The sequence below is a fragment of the Capsicum annuum genome, chromosome 2 (genome assembly GCF_002878395.1).
Source record: "Capsicum annuum cultivar UCD-10X-F1 chromosome 2, UCD10Xv1.1, whole genome shotgun sequence".
Classification (NCBI taxonomy): Eukaryota; Viridiplantae; Streptophyta; class Magnoliopsida; order Solanales; family Solanaceae; genus Capsicum; species Capsicum annuum.
Window position 1 is genome coordinate 14787926 of NC_061112.1, and position 20350 is coordinate 14808275.

Consider the following 20350-nt stretch of genomic DNA (forward strand, 5'->3'; position numbering starts at 1 on the left):
TTATGAAACAATATAGAACATATACATATATGTGGGTTAGTACTTTTGGAATGCACTAAGTATATAAGGATGAATGCATAAGTAAAACTGGATTAATGTGAAATCTTAAAAAGAAAACATGCATGCTAAGTATAGATAGACTCACCTTGATTATGATTAAAACTAGAATTTGAAATACCCTACAACATGAAGAATAAAGCATGACCTAATAAGCTTACAGTGTCATTACACTTAGTTTCAAAAATATTTACTCATATCTTTCCCCGTGGGATATTCTTCTAACCAACATATACCATGTGAGCTACCATAGAGTCTAATATCTTACCCACTTTGGGGAGATTTATTCTACCATTTTCATTAAAATAGAACCTTAACTTACAGTAATCACTTACTTAGCCCAAATTGGGTGAGGATAAACTCTCTGGCGAGGTCCCTTAAACCTATGGGGGCACTTAGTTTCTAGAAATAGGAAATTACTAAGTAGTACACCAAAAATATTTACTTATACGCTCATACTTATGAAATCCACCTTAAAATAGATATGGGTTTGTAAACTAAAAAACATCTATGCTTCTCTTACTTAATTCATATTCATTAGGAAACTTAAGGATATCATGTCTTATTTAAGTTCATAAGATTAAAACTGAACTTTAATCATGTTGTAGTACTCGTATTTTGAACTTATAATCTTGAACTTTTTGTAAACACAACATTCAGAATCACGTTCGTGGATTCAAAACATGAATCATATGAAAGTTAATATTATATTTATAAGTAAGAATCATTAACTCAAAGCATAAAAAATGGGTATCAACCATAGTAAATCACTTTCTTTAAAAATCTGATAAAAACCAAACTCTTGGGTACAAGGATAAAGAGTATCATTCTTCAAACCAAACATACCAAAATTTCTTGACTCTTTATTAGAAACTTGAAATTGGAGCCTTGGGAGGTCAATTCTTGAAAGAAACCCTAATATGTATTTCATGATGCAATTTGATGATTTATGCCGTGGATAAGGATTTTAAAGAGGAGAAAACATAAGAAGGCCCTTAACTAAAACATGTAGAAATTTTCTAGTATCAGTCTTAACGACTTAAACTACGACCCCGTACAGACGACCACGAGTCGTCACTTGATGTCCATGATTGGCTCCTTAACAATTATAACAACAGGCATTCATAATGACTTGTGTCCACTAACAACGAGTCATGATGAATAGTCATTGTCAGGGCTTGAAAATCTTGGGCAATATTTTATTGTGACAATGAGTCCCTCATAATGACTTACTATGTCACACAACGAGTCATACCCTGGTCGTATTTTCAAGGGAAAATTTTGGTTTCCTCATTACAATGATAATGTATCCCTCTAATTACTCAGTATGTCTTATAACGAGTTACTATAAGGGTCGTTATCACTAAGTAGCGTGATAGCACTTCAATAATATACCCTAAAATTTTATCCTGACCTTGGATGAGGGTTAGACTTGTAACATTGGAAAGATAAATTGATTTTCTACCTACTAGAGGGCGTAGAGCTCAAAGATTTTTAGAATTACAGGATAGCTCTAGATTAAAGGCTTTTGGACCTGATTTTTAGCATTTAAGGTATGATATGGCTTAAATTCCTTCAAATTTGGCTAGGTAGTTAATAATTTTTTAAAAGAATATTATAGGTATAGGGTTATATCATGGAAAATATATTTAGATAATTTATTTGCCCGTGTGGGGGCCTATGTGGATAATATTTACTAGTACTATGACATTATTTGCTTATTTGTGACTGTGAGGGATCTTATATGATATTGTTTGCCTAGTAATGGTATATGTATGTTTGTTACACTCTTTTGGTGGAAAAATTCTACATTTTTAGACTTATGTTGTATCAATGACATGTTTTCTTGTATGTTTCACTTGACGGTTTTTGGATTACACTGGGACATGGACGGTTTGTTGATTTGAGTGGATTTTTGGCTCTAGTGATTGGTATATTTGGTTGGACATTGGATATTATCATTTTGGTTGGTAGTGTGCATTACATTCTAAAATCATATTTATTCATGAAAAATAGGTACCACCATGAAATACTAACTTTTTCTGATAAAAAATTTAACATCTTAATAACCCTCTACCAATGCATGTGTTGGATAGGAGATATAGATATTGGTCATGGATATTGGTTTTATATATCTTCATGAACCCACTATAGGTCCTACGTCGGGACGCTTTATCTTAGAAGGTGTATATGGAGATTGTGTGACAACCTTATGCATCACATCATCATCATTTTAATTGCACTTCATATGTTATGATTATGCTTTGATTGTATTTTCTATATTTAACCTTATATCTATCCATTTGTTCTACCTTCCTATACTTGTATTTGATGTATGTGCATACTTTTTTTCTTTCCCTACCTTTATTTGTTTTATATGTTTTTAACTAGAATTGTAAATGTAGATGGTGTGGGATACAGTTTGGGATATTTTTTTATTACAGGTGATGTTCCTATATTCTATGTTTATATTCTTTATTTTCTATTATACTCAGTTGGCCTATGATACATACTGAGGACAAGTGGACCATACCTAACCCTACTATGCCTTTCTGATAAATATCCAAGTACGAGTGCGCTACATGGATTAGTTATTCAGGCGATGCATGGAGCCCATTATTTGTAGCAGTGAATCTATGCATTCGAAGTTGACTTCTACCTTTTCTTTTCTAGGCTATTTCTTACTTGTTTTCATAGACAGTATTTTGCTCCTGTTTGTATATCTTAGGTAACTTTTGATATTGAGTAGTACTAGTGAGTTCTTACATTATTACTCCAAGTTTTGGGATTTTGTTGGTATCAAGATTATATTTCTACTTTTACTATATATATGTGGTTCGACTCTATACTAGGGGTCTTTCTTTAGTTTTGTATGGACTTTTTCATTTTATATCAGTTTGGGTGATAAGCTTACCGCGACAAGCGTCGTCATGAACTTTGTTTTTGGGGTTGTGACAATGAACAACTCTCACTATGAATATATGAGTAGGACTGAAAATATACTAAGGAAAGTCATTGTCCTCATAGCCAAATACATCACATATAAAACAACCTTTACAATTTTCTCAATTTAAAGAGGTGCAGCTGGACAAGAACGACTACGCTGGCCCAATGTTCGGCTACTTGAAAAAACTAACCCTAAATGTTTACCGCTTGATCCCCACAAAGTCTCTTGAACTGACCTAGCATGATAAGAACATTAACCTATGTTAGGGAAATCTCTTTCACACGTGGCGTGTCCACTAAACTCACCATGACAATTCACCTTTCTATGACTCGCTGATTATCCTAGATAATAGACTCGATGATCTTATTTTGCTCAATAATACTCTGGAAATAATATTCTGAAACAACTATAAGATTTATAGCCAAATGTTGATGTAACGCCCCGAAATTGGGTCCTGAGACGTCACACGGTGCTTAAGGCTGCAAGTAAGCCCAAGCTAACCCTTTGACCCTGCTACTACTTCTAAATGCTTAAATCAAGGTACTAAGAGTAACATACTAAGACATACCATAGAACATCGCACTAAAATATGAAAAGTACTGTGAAAGTAACAAAATATTGAATGTCTAAATATACATTCAATCCCAACTCAGTTCTGGGGTATGAGACCTCGGAATCAATCCCAAGTCGGTGCTAAGTACTATTCCCATACTAGGCTCAGAACTTTTAGGAAAAATCTAACTTATGCAATTCAACATTATTAAATGGGAGCCAATATGCTTCCCTTTAACTTAAATCACAAGATGTGGATTCTTCTCTTAACTTAAGATCAAAATCAACTTTTTTCACTAAACATTGGTAGACTGTCTTTAACAAGCTTTTCAATGAGATGGAGATATCAATACCATTCTTGAAATAATATAGAATATATCAAAATTCATTCTTGGACCTTAAAACATGTATACAGATTCAAGAAATCTCAATTCAAAATAGAGGGTAAATTATGACTTTGATCATAATAGTATTACAAACACCAATCATGGAAGGAATATGCAATTCATAACATTAATTCTCAATTCAAATTATAAAATGGGTGTAGTATCTTATAATTCAAGACTTGAAGAAATCCAAAATCTCATATACTTGAATGTAGAAATTTAGGCATAATTCAACTTGAAAACATTAAAATCTTTTAAGAAAACCAAAATTTTGGGCACAAGAACGGACGGAGTGTTCTTGTTCGAACCCCACAAACCTCGAATTATGAACTTTGATGAATAAGCTTGCTTGAGACTCTTTCTCATACTTTTGGATGAGGATTCTTGAAGCCTTTGTCTTGGGAACCTTGAATCTCAATTCAATTTAGCAAACTATGGTAAATTCTTGAGTTCTTGGGGGAGGATTTTCATGCTTAGGGCTTTGGCTTGCTGAGAACGAAGATTTTGGGCATAAAGTGCTTTGTTATGCCATTGATTGTGTGTTTATGGATGGATTGGGGTAGGGTAATTTCCCAAAATACCCCCTTTTAACCCCTAACATAGCTGAAAAAAAATTATAACTGGGAGCCCAATTTTATGGGCCACTGCGACGCGCTACTATCGGGATGGATAACTGAAAGTTGACAAGTAGGATTCTTGGGGTCACCGCGACATGGAGCATCGCGTTGTCCCACTGGTTAGGACCTGGAACTTCAGCGTGACGCTCCATATCACACTAGGCTACTGGAATTTGACAATTATTAAATAGACCCACTCCGCGACGTGCCAAGCACTAAAATGATAGTGTTTTACGACTAGGACTTCAATTAGCCATAACTTTTTTCCCGAGTATCGGATTTGGGCGAATATTATATCAATGGAAAGCTTATAAAATTTCCCATGTGATAAATAGGACATTAGGAAAATTCTATACGGTTAAAAATAATACTCACCTAGGAAGTCAATTCTTAACCTTCTCGAGATGAAATTATGCTTAGGGAAAGTTCGGTGTATTACAATATCTCCCCTTTGGGAACATTCATCCTCGAATGTCACTAGTGAGGCTAAGAATATGGAGTAAACTGAGTACGTAAGCTGGAAGAACTCGCTAAACTGATTCTTTGTCTTTCTAAACTCTTGAACACTTTAGAGAATGAATGATTTATAATAAGAATAGATATATAGCTAAATCTCTGATTAGAAAGGGACTGAATTAAAAAGGAAAGGTACCTTTGGCTTGATCTGAACTTGTGAAGAAGAGCTGCAGGTACTTGGATCTTATATCTATTTGGTCTTCCCACGTAGCACCCTCAACTGACTGTTTTCTCCTCAACACTTTAACCAAGGGGACTTCTTTGTTCCTTAGTCTTCGGACTTGGTAATCTAAGATTTCAACTGGAATCTCGTCAAATAAAAGACTGTCGCAAACATCAGTTCTTTCTGAAGGAATTATAACAATAGAATCACCAATACACTTCCTAAGCATGGAGACATGAAAGACCGGATGAATAGCTGACAACTCTACAGGTAACTCAACTTCATAAGCTACTTTCCCAATACAGTTAAGAACATTGTACGGACCAAGGTAATGGTACTAAGCTTCCCCTTCTTCCCAAACCTTTTCATACCTTTCATGGGTAAAATTTTCAGATACACCAAGTCATTAACTTTGAACTTACGATCCATTCTTCTCACTTTTACATATGAATTTTGACAACTTTGCGCTGTCTTCAACCTTTCTCTAATCAACTTCACCTTCTCCATCCCTCAAATACTGCATTAGGTCCAACCAAAGTAGCTTTACCCACTTCTAACCATCCTATGGGTGATCTACAACTTCTAGCATACAAAGCCTCAAATGGTGCCATTTTGATACTAGCATGTTAACTATTATTATACGCAAACTCTATCAAAGGTAAATGATCATCCCAACTCCCTTTGAAATAAAAAACACACGCCCTCAACATGTCCTCCAAAGTTTGGATTGTCTTTTCAACCTGACCATCAGTCTGCGGATGAAAAACGGAACTAAGATGCACTTGGGTACCAAGACCCCTTTGAAAAGCTCTCCAAAACTGAGAAGTGAACTAGTACCCCTATCTGAGATAATAGACAAGGGAACTATATGCAGCTTGACTAACTCCTGAATATACAGTCTAGCATAATCCTCAGTAATATAAGATGTATGGACAGGCAAGAAATGCGCTGACTTAGTCAGCCTGTCCACAACAACCGAAATAGAATTATAATGGCATCGGGAGAGAGGTAAACTAGTCACAAAATCTATATTTATCTCTTCCCACTTCCAAGTTGGTATACTACACTCTTGTATCACACCACCAGATCTCTGATGCTCTACTTTAATCTATTTGCAAGTTTCATATTTAGCTACGAACTCAGCTATATCCTTTTTCATACCACTTCACGAATAGATTTCTTGTAAGTCATTATACATCCTGGTAGCACCAGGATAAATAGAATACCGCGCGCTATGCACCTCTGCCATGATCCTCTGTCTCAGATCATTAACATAAGGAATACATAATCTACCTTGAAATCTCAACACACCATCTCCCTCTAGGGAGAAAACCTTTACCCTTTGGTTCTTGACTGACTCCTTCAGTCTGACTAAACTAGGATCTGAGTCTTGTTTATCCTTCATTTCTGAAACCAAAGAGGATTCAAAACTACTCTGCACCAAAATACTTACCTCAATGGAATCAAACAACCTAATTCCCAATCTAGCAAAATGATGCACGTCAAAGCTAACTCTTCTTTGCCCTTCTCTACCTGAGTAACACTACCCATTGACAACCTGCTAAGGGCATCTTCCACTACATTGTTTTTGCCCTGATGATACAACACACTCATATCATAATCTTTTAGCATTTCTAACCATCTCCTCGGCCTAAGATTTAACTCACTTTAAGAAAACATGTACTTCAGGATTTTGTGATCAGTGAACACGTCCACATGAACACCATAAAGATAATGCCTCTAGATTTTCAAAGCAAAGACCACAACAACTAATTCCAGATCATGGGTTGGGTAATTCTTTTCATAAGGTTTCAACTGTCTAGAGGAATAGGCTATAACTTTACTATTCTGCATCAGCACACCACCCAGACCAACTCTAGAGGCATCATAATACACCACAAAACCATTTGTACCATCAGGCAAAGTTAACACAGAGGTTGAAGTGAGTCAAGTCTTCAATTCCTGAAAACTCTTCTCACAGAAATCCAACCAAAAAAATTAACTTTCTTTTGGGTCAATTGGGTCATGGGAGACGCAATAAAAGAGAAACCTTCAATAAAACCGTGGTAATAGCTAGCTAAACCCAAGAAACTCTAATGTAAGATAAAGAGATGGGTCTAGGCCAATTTCTTACGACTTCTATCTTTTAGGGATCAACTCTAATGCCATCGACTGAAATGATATGACCCAGAAAAGCTACTGACCTTAGCCAAAAATCACACTTGCTGAATTTGGCAAACAATTGGTGGTCTCTAAGAGTTTGCAGGACAATTCTAAGATGACCTGCATGGTCATTCTCACTACGGGAATATACAAGAGTATCGCCTATGAAAATAATGACAAACATATCAAGATACTGTTTGAATACTTGATTCATGAGGTCCATAAAGGTTGTTGGACATTGGTTAGCTCGAAAGACTTGACTAGAAACTCAAAGTGACCATAACGAGTTTAGAAGGCTGTCTTTGGGATGTCACACTCCCTTACTTTGAGTTGATGATAGCCAGATCGAAAATCTATCTTTGAGAAGTAACTTGTATCCTATAATTGATCAAATAGGTCATCTATTCTCGAAAGAGGGTACTTATTCTTGACTGTGACCTTATTAAACTGACGATAGTCAATGCACATACACAAAGAACCATCTTTCTTTCACACGAATAGAACAGGTGTGCCCCAAGGTGACACACTACACCTTACAAAACCTTTATCTAAAAGATCTTTAAGTTGCTCTTTCAAATCCTTAAGCTCTGTGGGTTCCATGTAGTAAGAAGGAATTGAAATAGGCTGAGTTTCGGGAAGAAGGTCAATCCCAAATTCTATCTCTTTATCAGGAGGTACCCATGGGAGATCCTCGGAAAAAACATTAGGAAACTCATTAACAACATCGACTGACTGAATAGTTCGAGCATCAGACTTGGTGTCTTTAACCCTAATTAGGTGATAGATACAACCTTTAGATATAAGCTTTCTGGCGTTGAGATAGGAGATGAAATAACTCTTAGGGGATACTAAACTCCCAGACCAGTCAAAAACTAGTTCATCAGGAAACTGAAACTTAACTACACGGGTACAAAAGTCTATAGATGCAGAACAAGAATAAAGCCAGTCCATACCTAGAATAACATCAAAATCCAACATATCTAACACTATCAAATCAACAAGTATAACTTTATGAAGAATAGTAACAAGACAATCTTTATAAACTTTCTTGGCAACAATTGACTCCCCTACTGAAGTAGAAACTAGGAAAGGCTTAGGAATCTTTTTGGGACCCATTTCAAAGTTCATAGCAACAAGTGGGGTCACATAAGAAAAACTCAATTCGAGGTCCAACAACACATAAACATCAAAGTGAAATACATGAAGTATACCAGTAATAACTTCGGGAGAATCCTCTTGCTCCTGATGGGATGGTAAAGCATAGAATCTGTTTTGGCGCTGACCGCCAGTAGTGCAAGAAGAAACACCCTGAGGAGGGGATGGACGGGCTACGGGAGCTGAGGCACTATTAGCCTATGTCTGAGGTCACACATCCCTGTTTCCCTGCCTGGCATGAGGACACTCCCTAAGTCTGTGGCCCAACATGCCACAGCCAAAACAACCCCTCTATTTGGACAAACACTTGTCGGGATGGGTCCTACTACACTTAGTACAAGGAGGATAATTAGGCCTGTTACTTACAGTGTTCTGGGACTTAGACATAGAAGGCCTATTCCCTTGCTAGCACTAGCTGACGAAGGTACTGCCATAGAAGAACGGCTCTAAAATTGTGGACAGTTCTCTCCATGGGACCTAGCCTGGCCATACTCATGCTGCTCAGACCTAGTCCTCTTTTTCCCCTCACTCTCTCTCTTTTCCTTATCTTGTTTGCCTCTATCTGTTGTGCATGTATCATTAATCTAGATAGATCTATATCCCTGTTTAACATATAAGTCCTGCACTCTTTCAACACCAAACCAGAAACTCAGCTATCTGAAACTCAGCATGGGACATATTTTCATTGAAAGGGTCAAACGGCTGGGGTTATTCATTATTGTTTCTGCGAGCATTCGCTCTTTAAGGAGGCATTTTTTGAAATAACAGAGCACGAGTCAATAGCTGAGAGAGACAACTGTAAACACGATAGTTTCTGAAAAGAAAGGGATGACTTTTTCCTAAAATGTCTTTTAGCTTCTTACTCATAGATGTGGCGCACTATATACTAGTGATCAACAATATACTTAACGCGGCTTGTTAGACTCCCTAGGACTCCTTAAACCTTAGGCTATGATACCAAGTTTGTAACGCCCCAAAAATGGGTCCCGAGATGTCACACGGTGCTTGAGGCTACAAGTAACCCCAATCTAACCCTTTAAGCCTACTACTACTTCTAAATGCTTAAATCAACGTACTAAGAGCAACATACTGAGACATACCATAGCGCATCTCACTAAAATATGAAAGAGTACTATGGAAGTAACAAAATACTGAATGTGCAAATATACTAACAATCTAGTCTGACAAAGCCTCTACTACTTAATGAACTAGAAAGCTATTGGGACAAATCCCCAGCTGACTCGAACTAAACTAAAAATAATAAAATATCTACTAAAATACTGAAATGTTTGAAGATAGATCCTCGAACCATGAAGACTCACCACTGTGGAGATGTAGACAAAGGTGCTCGGAAGTCACTGACGAGGTTAGGGCTGAGAACCTGAATCTACATCATAAGACAATGTAGCACATAGACGTATATGTGGATCCACACTTAGGAATGTACTGAGTATATGGGGGTGTATGTAATTACATAATCCATATCATAAATCTTTATAGAAAACATGCATGCCATAATAGGTGACTCACATAGCTTGAATAAAATCCTCATAAATCATGAATAGAAAACATACCATATAAAGCACGTGAGTCCTTTCACTTTATTCTAAATCGGTACTTTTTCATTATACTCAAGCTTGCGAGCTAGATAAAGTCTTAAAGCGACAACCTTCAGAACATATACTTTAGTCTTATGGAAAACAAGGAACTTCTTTGAAACTTAAAGATTATAGCACTTGAGAACCTTAGAAATCTTAGAATCATATCTTTTGAAATATAAGTACTTTTATCTTAAATAGAGTATGGACTACTTTTGGGAGATTCTTCTAACCGACATACACCATGTGAGCTACATGGAGTCCAACGTCTTGCCCACGTTGGGGAGAGCTATTCTAACCTTGCCATTGGAGTAAAACCTTTTACTTTTTGTGATCACTAGCTTAACCCACTTGGGATAAATCAAATCTTACGGTGGCTCATAGTTCTGGGGCATGAGACCTCGGACTCAAGCCCATACTAGGCTTAGAAATTTTTGGAAAAATTCACCTTATACAATTCAACGTTATGAAATAGGAGCCAATATGCTTCCCTTTAACTTAAATCACAAGATGTGGATTCTTTTATTAACTTAAGATCAAAATCAACTATTTTCATTAAACTTTGGTAGACTATCTTTAACAAGCTTTGAAACTTCAATGATATGGAGATATTAATACCATTCTTGAAATGCTATAAAATATATTAAAGTTCATTCTTGGGCCTTAAAACATGTATACATATTCAAGAAATCTCAATTCAAAATAGAGGGTAAATCATGACATCAATCTTAAAAGTATTCCAAACACCAATCATGGAAGGAATATGCAATTCATAACATTAATTCTCAATTCAAATCATGAAATAGGTATAGTATCATATAATTCAGGACTTGAACAAATCCATAATCTCATATACTTGAATGTAGCAATTTAGGCATAATTTATCTTGAAAACATTAAAATATTTTAAGAAAACCAAAACTTTGGGTACAAGAATGGAAGGAGCGTTCTTGTTCAAACCCCACATACCTCGAATTATGAACTTTGATTAATAAGCTTGCTTGAGACTCTTTCTCGTACTTTTGGATAAGGGTTTTTGAAGTGAATCTCAATTCAATTTAGAAAACTATGGTGAATTCTTAAGATTCTTGGGTGAGGATTTGGATACTTAGGGCTTTTTCTTTGCAGAGAATGAAGATTTTGGGCATAAAGTGCTATGTTGTGCCATTGATTATGTGTTTATGGACGGATTGGGGGTAGGGTAATTGCCCAAAATACCCCTTTTTTAACCCTTAATGTATCTGGAAAAAAAAAATTGGGAGCCCGATTTTATAGGCCACCGCGATGTGCCACTATCGCGGTGGCTCACTGGAAATTGAAAAATGGGATTCTTGGTGTCACCGCGATACGGAGCCATCGCGTTGTGCCACTGATTGGGACCTTAAACTTCAGCACGATGCGCCACTATCACGCTAAGCTACTGGAATTTGACAATTGTTAAATAGACCCACTCCGCGATGTGCCATGCACTAAAATGATGGTGTTTTACGACTAGGACTTAAATTAGACATAACTTCTTGCCCGGGTATCGGATTTAGGAGAATCTTATATCGATGGAAAGCTTATCAAATTTTCTATGTGATAAAAGTTGAAGTTAGGGAAATTCTATATGGTTAAAAATGATACTCACCTTGGAAGTCATTTTTTAACCTTCTCGAGACGAAATTAAGCTTAGGAAAAGTTTGAGGTATTATACTTGAGAACCATCCAACCCTTTCATAATCTTCCAAATTTGCTTAAACTTGGTGGAGATAATAGTGGCTTGATACCTGTATAAAGTGTGAAAATAAGCCTCATACTTAGCAATAGTCATGGTGCCCTGCTCCAAGAGATGAAACTCATCACACATCTTATCACTCAAGTTATATAGTACAAATATCTTAATGAAGGCCTTGAAAAATTTAGTCTAAGTCATAGCAGGCAAACTAATGGTCTACAACTAGCATATGACCTCCATCTATCCCTAGCAATATCTGCCAACTGATAGGTAGTATAATCGACTCCTTGATACCTATATTTTTCTTTAGAAATAAACTAAAAACTAGCAATTCTCGCTAATAGCACCATTGAACGCCGTAGACCAAATCTAATATATCTCTCAAATCTCTTTTGATCATTAGAAGACATAATTGTACTTAATGTGATAGAAGAAATATTATCTCTGGCAGGCTTAGAATCCACATGTGGGGGTACCATAGATCAAGCTTGTACCCCCGAACTAGGACCTTAAAAGTCAGATACTATCATAAAAGATGGAGCACCACTTGAAGTATGAGTAACACCATAAGAATGTGTCTTCATTCATAGTAGTACCATACTCGTAACCGGAGGAACACTAGGTACACTAAAGGGAATAACCTCCAAATGAGCCAAGAGACAAACCAAAGACCCTAAAGCATAAGGGTATCAAATGAACCTTGTTGAATAGACTCGTATCCTCTATTTGATAATCACCTATGAAATACACTATCTTATTAACAGTAGCTGCCTCTGTAGCATGTCCTCTATATAAGATCGCTTCCTTTACCCATCCTATACCTCTAGGACATCCACGACCCCTACCTATCCTGCTAGTTAGTGTTTCATCATCAGGTGTTGGCTTAGTATGCCAAGCTTCCTGGGTTTTAGCCCTCACTATTGTGTAGAAAATAGTGAAACACAACATAGAACATTGGGTAAAGACAACCAATATGTTTTGGAATCAAATTAGAGAAGTTTTCCTAATGATATGTTATAGACTATCAAAAATAGCTACGAACGTCCATGTATTGATCCGCGAGACTCTACAAGAAATCCTGCTCTTAAACTAATAAGGCCGGTGAACTTGGATGCTCTAATATAATTAGTCACCGCTCAAAAATAGGTCACGATGACTATTATCACAATCTAGCCTTAATAAGTAAGACAAAATCCCAAGAGTAAATAATATTCAAAAATAGTAAAAAAACAAACAGGATGAGACTTCTAGAACATAGTTAGGCCCTAAAACATAAGAAAAAGAGATGTCTAAAAGAAATATACAATCTAGTCTCAAAACTAGGTATCATACATACAAAACATTTAATAGTACGATTGAGTCTTCAATGGAACATCTGTCTCCAAAATAAATAAAGACATAATTAAACTTAGATTGAGTCTTGAAAATCACTCTGAACATCTAAAGTATGCTAGTTCCACGAGTCTCAAACTTTCTCACGCATGAACTCAGTGATTTCACATAGTGCTCATACTATGATCTGTATCAAAAAGACACAGTAGGATTGACCATGGTACATTTGTATTATATAGTTATCATAGGCCTACTGAGCAAAGAAAAAATAAGAATGCACTATGAGCACGTCCCCTACAAGCTGAAAAGTCTCAAATGGTAGCTTACACCATCTCCACCAACAGTTCTAATATATAAATGAATATAAAAAGAAACAACTTTAATATCTCTCTCTCTCTCTCTCTCTATATATATATATATATATATATATATATAAAGGGAAATATACCAAAACCAAGTACAAGTCAAGAAAACTAAGGAAATCATCTAAGATATATGTGCAAATAAAATTCCATGCAATGTGGATGAGATGAATGTTGAAAGCCATCACATGACTTTCTCTATATACCTACTAAGCTCACAACACAGTGGTAGAACTTATGGGAGGTTTGCAACCTATATACTATATCTTAATCTCAACGGAAATGCATCTCACCTCTCCAACTCATGTGCAAGACGAAGTGGGTTTTCATGAAATTTCTTATTTTCTTTCAAAAATAGTATTTCTTAGTGATATCGATGTTACATGATTGTATATGTATGAAATAAGGATGTAATACTCAAAATCAACTCAATATGATTTATATCAAATCCATAAAAAATGTATATATATTAGTGAGCCAAGAAATTAAATCAAATATTCATAATTCATGATCATTAACTCCAATTAGTTACTATTAGAATAAATATGCATGTAAGATATCATTACTATTATATCAACCCCTAATCGGGTATTTTATCATGATATAGACAATCAATGCACAAATAAGGCCTATATTAGAAAAATAATCCCCCACATGAGTATCACATGTAGAGTAAAGGCATTTCAATGCATAGATAAGGCCAATGATATCAAATAAAGCCCTCATATGGGAAGCACACAATATTAGATATCACAAACAAACAATAATAGAGTATGAGTCCCCCACACGAGCACACAATAGTAAAAATAATATCGAGATATAAACCACATAGTTATTAACTCCATTTCATAATATGCTTTACTTATTTATTAACAACCCAGGTTTAATCTGAAAAAAGTTAAGCCATAACCTACCTCGAAAGGGCAAAATTCCAATCTAAAGTACTTCAACCAAGAGATTTCTCCTCACGAACGGGATCAGAATAGACTACAATATTCAAATACAGAAGCTACTCATCCAAAGAAAGTTAGTGATGCCCATTACACGTATTCTAGTTGGGTCCATATTGGAGTCAAAAGAATGAGTTTGAAAATCGAAGGGGTAAATCTAGAATTTTATTTGAAAAGCACATTCACTAAGCTTATAGGAGTCTACAAGAGAAATCCCACACAAAAATAAGTTAAAATGAGGTCCAAATTAATGAAAACTCCTTTTTAAACTTTGCAAGTAAAACCCTCATTTTTTTCATTTTAAAATCATGATTTAAAGTTATTTTTGAGGATATAGTCGATGAAAAATAATGGGAATAAGGTTTTGAATTTTACCCAAGCTCAAATGGTAAGGAAATTTACAAGAACCACCCAAACCTGAAGCTCAAAGGTCCAAAAATGGAGATAAAAATGTAAAAATGGACCTTATATACAGTCTAGTGTACAAGACCTCGGGATGGCCAAACCTACTTCGTTATTGCGAGGTTCATAGTTTTATTAGCCAAATTATTATTCTCCATGTTCGTAGCCAAGGCTTCGTGTTCGTGAAGATCTACAAATTTGGCCCCTTCCATTCACAACAGCCTTGTCGCGTTCGCGAAGTAGGCTTTACCCAACCTGGACCCCTTTAACCCTTTCCAATCGCGGTGTTATTCTTGTGCTTGTGATGATGAAAAACATCCTTCTTCGAACTCACAGATAGAGTCCCGCATTTACAAAGGAGCTTATGTTTTGCACTAGATATCAATATTTTGCTTATTTTTCCATGTTTCTGAATACTCGGAATAGACCCTCGGCAGTCATTAGGTTCTCGGCAGAAATAAATCATATATGCTGCTAGGATATTTTTTACTTTCCAAACACAATGGCAATGTAAGATTTTCTAAAAAAGAAGTTGCGTTCACAAAATTAACCTCTGAGATCCACTTTTCACTATTTTCGAACAATGGACCAAAATAAGATATAAAAGCCCCAAGTCTGAATTAACCTCGCAACTGATCCAAATTGGATATCTGATTCTACTGGCGCAATCCATTTTGTCATCCACCCATAACAATGAAAGTAGATCGAATTCAACTATAAGACTTCTCAGACCTCAAACAACCACAAACTCTTAGAAATCGTTCCCGACCACATTGGGAATCGTGCAAACCATCCCATAACCTCAAAATTAACATTAGCATCTACAGGAAGGACAAAATGATTAAAACACATAGAAAAGGAAAATTCATAAATTCCGGTCATTACAAAAGAGCAGTATGATTGTTTCCTCCATAACTCGAGCAAACATTTGCTTTTTAATTGTCTCTAATTGTTTGATGGGTTGATGGAGTGATTAGGTCTATGGAGCTAAACTGCAACTCGTATATGAGGTCATGGCTGGCTTTCACGAGGAAGAGGCTTAAGGATCATCTTTCTTTTGTAAGTTGAGCCTAGACTCTTGATACCATGAAGAATATAGAACAAAGAACAACTGGAAGTGGAGTACTTCCTTGAATTTTCATGAACGTGTATATAGAATATGAGTCCAATGTTAATTGCAAAGTCCAACAGTGGTAGTCCTATACCTTCTGTACATGTTTTTTTTAAAGGCAGTTCGGTGCACTAAAACTCTCGTTATGTACAGTGTTTGGGGAGGATCCCGACCAAAAGGGTCTATTGTTTCCAGTCTCACATTGCATTTCTGCTAAGGATTATTTCCAAGTCTTCAAGCTGTGACCTCTAGATCATATGGCAACAACTTTACTAGTTGCTCCAAGGCTCCACTTCATGAAGTAGAGGAACTGTATAATTAATCCTATGCCCATTACGATAACGGTTAGGAGAATTTTATGTTAATCAGGTCCTCTAACATTCATCTCATGTTAAGTTATACTAATAACAATAATATTGTGTTATGCTGGTTGATCATATGATTAAAATCCAGTAAGAAAAGCAAGAATAATGATATATTGTTAAATCTTGAAATCAGATGCCACATTTGAATAAAATAATGCTCGGATATAATTATTTAAAGAATAAGTCATACTCTATGTATTAAAGTAGATTCTCTCTTTCACTAGAATCTTTCAGGAAAGCCTCTCGTTTACGCAACAACATCAATTAGCACCTATGCCACATGATTCGCATGGTGGAAAAGTTTCGCAATTTCAGAGAATAGATGCTTTCTAGTTTTATATATATATATATGTATATATGTGTGTGTAAACAAGCTGATTATCAAAGAGATGGGTCAGACGCTTTGTTGCAACAATGATCCTTGTACTAAAAGTGCAACTCTCCAGAGCAACATAAATGTGAAAACCTATACAAATGATGCTAATCTTCCACATAAGTGTTCAGAAATACTAAAAGATGAATGTATTGACGTCCATAGTTACTGCAAGGACAAACTCTATGACATGCTATATAATGGAATACTGATTTGGGACGGCAAGACCAAGGTATTCCCTCTCCCTTCGAGAAAATAAATTTTGTATTTTACTTGTGATTAATTTTAAAACAGGAAAGGTTTATTTTATTTTCTCAATATTATTCGTATCCATCATTAAATAACTACAAAAGATATTACACCCTTAAATTTGATATTTTGCGGTACATATTTTTAGCCTCTGACACCCTCCTTAAGACACCCCTAAATTCAGAGGTGATTTCACTAAACCTTCAGCTTTTATTAAAATAGTACATATTTTACGTGATTTATCGTTATGTAAAATTTACTTAATAATATAAAAAATTATTTATTTTAAATATTGTATAAAAACAAAAAAAAAATCATCTCATTTGGAACGATGACAGTACAGTAATTAAATTCAGGTTTACAACCCTAACAAATATAGGTAATTTGACAAAACAAACACTTAATACATAATTTCTTAAAGAAAATGTTAAGTCAAATGATCGGATGGAGTTACATAGTTTAAGTGTTTTTATCCCTTATGATTAAATTTATTTGTTTTTTTATCACTATTTATTGGAACCTCTCAAATTTAGAGATTCAAAGAAGTATTTTAATGATGACGAATTTTTGTACCTATTATAAGTGATAAATAAGAGAGAAACAAATAATGCTTTGCATTTAATTTTCTGTATTTCTATTACCTTATTTGGTATACATTTTCATCTTATTTATTAATAATTTGATGTTAGTTATACATTTTTTTTGTATTAAGGAGTGTATTATTAATGCATGGTATTAGTAATGCAATGAACTCTAATGCATGCAATATTATGATTACAGTTATAATTGTTCCTCCAAATTTTTTTGACATCCTTTCACTATATTTATGAAGAGTGTTGTAGAAAAATAAGTTTGTTTTTAGAAATTATGCAATTAATGTTATTTACTCTCAATAAAAGAATTTTTGATTCCGTTGAATCTATTTAATATAAATTGCATCTGCCTCCATATCTGCCTCTGCTTATTAGTCTTCCTGGGCATTTGAGATATTTGAGTATGTCAAGAAAGTGATGGAGAGTAAATTTTCACTAAAAAATTTAAAAAGGTAAAAGTAAACATATAAAGGAATAAGTTGTGGAGAATTCGCACATACAAAATAAATAAATAAAGCGTCTCCTACTAGGAGGCTACATAATTCTTTAAAACAAAAATCCAAATGAGTCCTCTCCCAATAAAGTTACACAGCACCGTATAGCAGCACAAAGACAAACCACTAAAACAAATTGAAAAGGAGTGGATACCTTTTTCCTTTCAAACACACCTTCTCACTAAATCTTCTTTCACTCTCACTCTGTTTCATACTTGCAGTATTGGGTCGATAGAAAGACGGGGAAAAATTGTTTCATGTTATTTGCAAAGAATCTGACTATTACTGACCAAAAGGATCATCGTAAGTGGAGCTGGAAGAGATCGAAAGAGTAATGGTTTTAGACCCTATTAAATATATCATCATGTTAAATGTTTGTGAATTGCAATTCTTCTCGTCGTTTCTACCTTTATCTTACTTACGTATAAATTTATGATCATCACATTCATGTTTGAGAATATTCACCTACTTCTAATTTGAAAAAAAAAAAAAAAGAAAGACAACTTTTGATTAAAATTTTATGTATATGAGAATTGCTCTTTCTATCTCAATTTATTTGACTTATTTTGACTTAATATTGAGTTTAAGAAAAAAGAACTTTTGAATCTTTTGGACTTTAAGTCAAAACAATGAAAAATATATCAAGATTTCTTTTAATCTTTTTGACTTAAAATGTTACTTGTTAAATTAAAGAATTGTTAAAAATGAAATGATAATCTTTTTGGAAATGGATTAAAAAGAAAACTATGTCAAACAAATCAAAACCAATGAAAGTAGGTAGATATTCTCCTTTTACCTGTTCATAGTTTAGGAAAATAATTGTACTATTACGTAAAAAAATCTTTTTGTAGAGATATGAGATCTGAAATTGCAGTCATGGAAGAAGTGGTGTTACTTTCAGTTTATGGTAGCTTTAACGCGGAGTTGCTTTCAGCAGACACCAAGTATAAGGTTGAATTTGTGTTACAGTTCAGAAAAAGCAAAAATGTTTCTGGCTGGGATAAAAATCCCGTGAGAACCATCCTAATACCGCCAGGAAAGACAATGAAAGAGGCCATACAAAACAAGGTGAATTTGTCAGAAATAGGCTCTGAGGAACCATTTGAACTTTTAGCTGGGGAATTCATGAATTCACGATTTATCCCCTCCGGGGAAATGCAGTTTCATCTCGATGAAAAGAAAGAGAAGAAAACAGGTCTTGTTATCAAAGGAGTTAAAATTACACCCATGATTTGAATAAGCTACATTTAGTACAGATTCCGTGGATTATACTCGTTTCTATTCAAATTATAATATATATATATATATATATATATATATATATATATATAACAAAATATTAAAAAACTGTACGTGTATACAACAGAAAAAAGTTATGAAAGACTCAACATTTGAGGAGCTCTGTATTAGTATTTATAATAGTGCTTTTATGTTAACTAAGTACATAAGGACTCTGCAATCCAAGCATATGTATAATCCAAATTTATTGAGACTTGTGAGTCATAATACACCCCTCAATCTGGACGTGTAGGTAAGTGGACACACTGTCAACTAATTAACCACCTTAAGATGGGTAACCCCTTTGTAAAAGATATTAGCATGCTATAAATGGGTGAGTACAATTGAACTAGGAGATTCCCTTGAGCTATATTTTTACGAACAAAGTGAAAGTTGATGGCTTTTGAGTATTTTAATATTTATTAAATTGTATCATGATATTTTGTTCTATTGGCTTAATTGCTACTTTCCTTGGTGGCAGAATGTTAGGCTTACATGTCAGCTCCATTAGTTGCAGAACACGGTAATTGTCAACCAATTCTCTTATTTTGAATGACAATTTATGCCACTTTAATTTCATCAGGTAGTGGCAAAGGGACTTGGTAATTAATTTGCTGCATTTAAGTAACTTTCTTTCATAGTTAATTGGTGGCCGAATTTAGCCATCAATTTTCTTGAAAATTTTGTAACCTTCAACTCTTTATTTGTTCATTATATACCTCATTATGCCTTGTAAGTTACAGTATACCACAGATATAAGTGCACATGATCATACAAATAATATAGAAGCTCTTTCGCATCAGATATCGAATACTTACTGACTTTTGTTTTAATAATTTTCGTGGTTCAATTGATACTGTTATTTTAGACAAGTGCAGTGATAACCACGTAATATGTAGTGTTCTGTAATTCTAAGTATAAGAATAATAAATTAAGTAGTGAAATTATTAAAAGTGTTGTAATCGATATTT

At 34.8% G+C, this 20350-nt stretch overlaps 1 protein-coding gene across 1 annotated transcript; it reads left to right on the forward strand.

Moving 5' to 3' along the window:
- Positions 1–15418: 15418 nt before the first annotated feature.
- LOC107858453 (lectin) lies at positions 15419–19544 on the forward strand. The gene is made up of 4 exons (XM_016703115.2): positions 15419–15426; positions 16694–16997; positions 18323–18432; positions 18953–19544. The coding sequence occupies exons 1-4, from the start codon at positions 15419–15421 to the stop codon at positions 19335–19337; spliced, it is 807 nt and encodes a 268-aa protein (XP_016558601.2). The 3' UTR covers positions 19338–19544.
- The last annotated feature ends 806 nt before the right edge of the window (positions 19545–20350 follow it).

Bases quoted from the DNA above. Each gene is read 5' to 3' on its own strand.
- LOC107858453 (XM_016703115.2), top strand. The intron at 16,998-18,322 runs GTATTCCCTCTC...TCATACTTGCAG, and splicing joins TTTGGGACGGCAAGACCAAG to TATTGGGTCGATAGAAAGAC. The intron at 18,433-18,952 runs GTAATGGTTTTA...ATCTTTTTGTAG, and splicing joins AGCTGGAAGAGATCGAAAGA to AGATATGAGATCTGAAATTG.